At 33.6% G+C, this 4,006-nt stretch overlaps 1 protein-coding gene across 1 annotated transcript in view; it reads right to left on the reverse strand.

The window, feature by feature from the left end:
• The window catches only part of LOC108750396 (C-1-tetrahydrofolate synthase, cytoplasmic), an 8,337-nt gene that overhangs the window by 746 nt on the left and 3,585 nt on the right, over positions 1–4,006 (reverse strand). The window contains exons 4-11 of the mRNA XM_018489810.1: positions 3,825–3,917; positions 3,589–3,730; positions 3,368–3,479; positions 1,977–2,542; positions 1,572–1,875; positions 1,276–1,493; positions 557–1,020; positions 3–226 (exon numbers count right to left, since the gene is read on the reverse strand). Coding sequence (XP_018345312.1) covers positions 3–226; positions 557–1,020; positions 1,276–1,493; positions 1,572–1,875; positions 1,977–2,542; positions 3,368–3,479; positions 3,589–3,730; positions 3,825–3,917 — 2,123 coding nt within the window. The remainder of the gene's footprint in view (positions 1–2; positions 227–556; positions 1,021–1,275; positions 1,494–1,571; positions 1,876–1,976; positions 2,543–3,367; positions 3,480–3,588; positions 3,731–3,824; positions 3,918–4,006) is intronic.

Consider the following 4,006-nt stretch of genomic DNA (forward strand, 5'->3'; position numbering starts at 1 on the left):
ACCATAAATCTCTTTAGCGACCTTATTAATTTTTTCCTCGATGCTATCCTCGAGATCGTATAATAATTTGAAATTACTATTTTTTTCGGTAGCTGCTATTACTGCATCCGCAAGAGCTGTAATACCAGCCCCACCTTCGGCCCAATGAGTGCATATTACTGCATCAGTTGCACCGCTTTCCAAGGCTGCTTGCCTAACGAGGTCTAGCTCCGCTTGAGTATCAGTACTAAAAGATTAATATAGATATACTCATCTATGACCGATTGTATTAATTCAAATGTTATAATTCATATTAGCTCTGTTTACAAAATTTTCATAAGTATGATGATGTCACATCATTATGAAATAAAATTCTTAAAATTATTGTAAAACATTCTCTCTTTGAGGCTTTTAGTCCGCGTAATAATTTGATAACTGTTAGTAAAATAAAGATTACAACAAAAACTTCAACGAATCAAGTAATATATATTCAAGATTAGCATTCTGACGACTGCGGATTATTTAGCTTTTGCAATAGAAAACTATTATACTATTACTTATTTGTAAGAAAAATCACCTGTGAGAGTTGATGGCAACAACTACGGGCACGCCATATTTCAAACCATTGCTGATGTGTTTTTGTAGATTTGGTAAGCCTTTTCTAACAAGTTCAACATTTTCTTCGATATACTCTTTTTTTAACGGTGCTCCGGTCGTTACCGGTGGCCCACCACCGTGCATCTTCAATGCTCTAATAGTCGCTACAAGTACGACAGCATTTGGTATGTATCCGGAAGTACGACATTTGATGTCAAAGAACTTTTCCATGCCAATATCCGATCCAAATCCGGCTTCTGTTACTACAATGCCTTTCGGTCCGACTAATTTTAGAGCAATAGCGTCGCCGATAATGGATGAACAACCGTGGGCTATATTGGCGAATGGTCCAGCGTGTACTATTACTGGTGTACCTTCCAATGATTGCATAAGTGTCGGTTCTATAGCATCTTTTAGCAGAATCGCCATTGCTCCTGTCATACCCTGAGGATTAAGTAGATATTTAAACAAGCCGCAAATTGTTTTCGTTATACAAAATTATGAAGATGTAAAGATTATTGTGAACGAAGTTTATTATGTCTAATTGTACTTGAATATAATTTAAATCATTTAAATTATTAAAATACATATAATTTAACGAGATAGATAACAAAAATAATCGCTATTTTATATAAATAATAATATCGAATGAATAATTAAGATAATTTTTCGTATATAATTTTAAATAATTATACTAACAAAATCTTCAGCAGTTAAAGGCTCGCCGCTTTTGCTAAATCCGATAACGATATTACCAAGTCGCCTCTTCATATCTTCGGCACTGGTTGATAATGCAAGGATTGCCATTATTTCAGATCCGACAGAAATACAGAATGAGGTTTCTCTTGTCTTGCCTTTCTCGGTTGGGCTCTGACCAATGGTGATCTTCCGCAAAAATCGATCGTTAATATCCACCACTGCATAACAGAAAAGATGTTATTGCAAATACAATATCTTTTTCGCGGAATATATTCCTATAAGTTCTTAAATCGCACCTCGCGTCCATATGATGTTATTTGGATCGATATCAAGTCTTGCAAATCGACATTTTTCTTCTTCCGTTAATGAATTCGGATCAGTTTTTGTGATGCCAAGTTTTTCTAATCGTCTCAGCTGGATTTTTGAGAATTTCCTGACACCCTTAATAGTTGGTACCAACCGATCATATAGGACTTTATCACTCTGAGTGGATTCGTGGAAGTATCGTGCATCAATTTGCGCCGCCATAAGATTATTTGCGACAGAAACAGCATGAATATCCCCGGTTAGGTGAAGATTAAATTCCTCCATAGGTATTACCTACAACAAAGTCGATGTCAAGTGAGTCAATAAACAGTATGATTATATCTTCATAAATGTTGATAGTTATCGTTATTTGAAAAAATTTCTTTATCACATACCTGTGAATATCCTCCTCCAGCAGCTCCTCCTTTAACGCCGAATGTAGGTCCTTGGCTAGGTTGTCTAAGAGTAACGAAAGAATTTTTTCCTCTGTGTGCCGTCAGTGCTTGCACCAATCCGATGGCAGTCGTGCTTTTTCCTTCACCAAATGGCGTTGGCGTGATGCCCGCTACCACGACATATTTTCCATTTTTTTGATTCTTTAGTCGTTGCAATACACTGAGACCGATCTTAGCTTTTTTGCTGCCGTAAGGGCTAAACTCATTCGATAGTAATCCAATTTCTTCAGCTAGTGTAACGATCGATTTTGGCTCTTGACTCCTGGAGATATCGATGTCGCTCGGTACGGGTTTCACAGGATTCAGTTTAAGAGTCCGCAATTTCCATTGACTGTTGAGGAATTTTTCCGCCGATCTTTGCGCGGATATCACGGTATTTTTCATTAACATAGCGACTGTCATTGGTCCAACACCGCCTGGTACTGGTGTAATGTACGAAGCTACTTTAGCAGCTTCCTGATATGCTACGTCGCCTACCAAACGTTGTCCGCTTTTCTTTGTAGGATCTGAAATGACATTAACGGTTTAGTAATATTTATTGAATTAAAAATTTTTTTATGTTTTGATTATGTTTGATTATGTTTATGTCTCAAAATTTTTTTGTTAAATTATTTCAAATATAAAAAAGAGAAAGAGTTTATTTTAAAATAAAATTATAATTAATTGTAATATAATATACTTACTTGATAATAAATTAATTCATGTATTATCTCATTTTGGGAGATAAATGCTTTATCTCCCGCGCTTATCAGAAACTAACGCGTTGTGCATGACGCACGTACTCGGATGTAACTGAGCTTAAACTAAATAATCGACTATGTTTCTATACTTTTTTTTTATCAGAGATGTGTGGATATTGTAATATCTTCTGTCGTAATGAGGGAGAAGAGAAGAAGTGAAAGGGTAATAACGTCAATATGTATATAATATAAACACAAACATGTTTAGAGCGTACTTGCTCGTACTTGCAAGTCTTACTCTTTAAAAAGTGAAAATATTTACTAACTTATAATATTTAAATTACATAATAAATTATATAATATATATGTGTAATAATATTAATTATAAAAAATTTATTTAAAAAATTATAAATATTTTGCCTTTTTGTACCATTATTGTGATACGTTTATATTTTATAATTTGAAAATAGTAAACTACAAATGTTACGATCTTTTTTTATGAAAAACGATCGATATATCGGTGTTCTGAAAAATTATTTAAGATTTCACACAGAATTTTTCAAGATAAATTTTAATAATAGATTTGTTGATGAATTTGATTTCAATTAATTTATCTTTCAAATATATCGCATAAATAACAAAGCTTAGTACCTGGAATGGGATTGATGCCACAATCGATGACAACGGCACCTGGCTTAATCCAATCACCCTTAACTAATTCGGCTTGTCCTATACCAACTACTAAAATATCAGCTTCACGCACCTAAAACCAATGTAAGAAAATACCGCAAGCTTTTATAATAATACAGTTATTTATTTTATTTTATTTTACAAGTACTAAAAAAAAATCATAAACTTAAATGATTACTTACGACATCAGAGAGATTCTTCGTTTTCGAGTGACAGACCGTTACAGTGGCATTATTCCATTTTAAGAGTTCAGAAACAGGAGTACCAACAATTTTGCTCCTCCCTAAAACAACGGCTTTAGCACCGGCAATAGGCACGCCGCTTCTAAAAGTTGTTGTCTCAGTTTAACGCATAATTGCATATTGAAAAAAAACTTCTTATGTTGCATAATATTAAATTAATTTGCTGAGATGTAAACCTTTTGATTAACTCGATACAGCCGTTTGGAGTGCATGGCAAAAATCCAGACATATCACCGATTGCAACTCGGCCTTCATTAATAGTATTTAATCTACAATATTGAGAACAATTATATATCTGAATGAATAAAATTATATATATATATATATATATATATATATATATATATACTACAGTTCG

The sequence above is a fragment of the Trachymyrmex septentrionalis genome, unplaced genomic scaffold, assembly GCF_001594115.1.
Source record: "Trachymyrmex septentrionalis isolate Tsep2-gDNA-1 unplaced genomic scaffold, Tsep1.0 scaffold37, whole genome shotgun sequence".
Lineage (NCBI taxonomy): Eukaryota > Metazoa > Arthropoda > Insecta > Hymenoptera > Formicidae > Trachymyrmex > Trachymyrmex septentrionalis.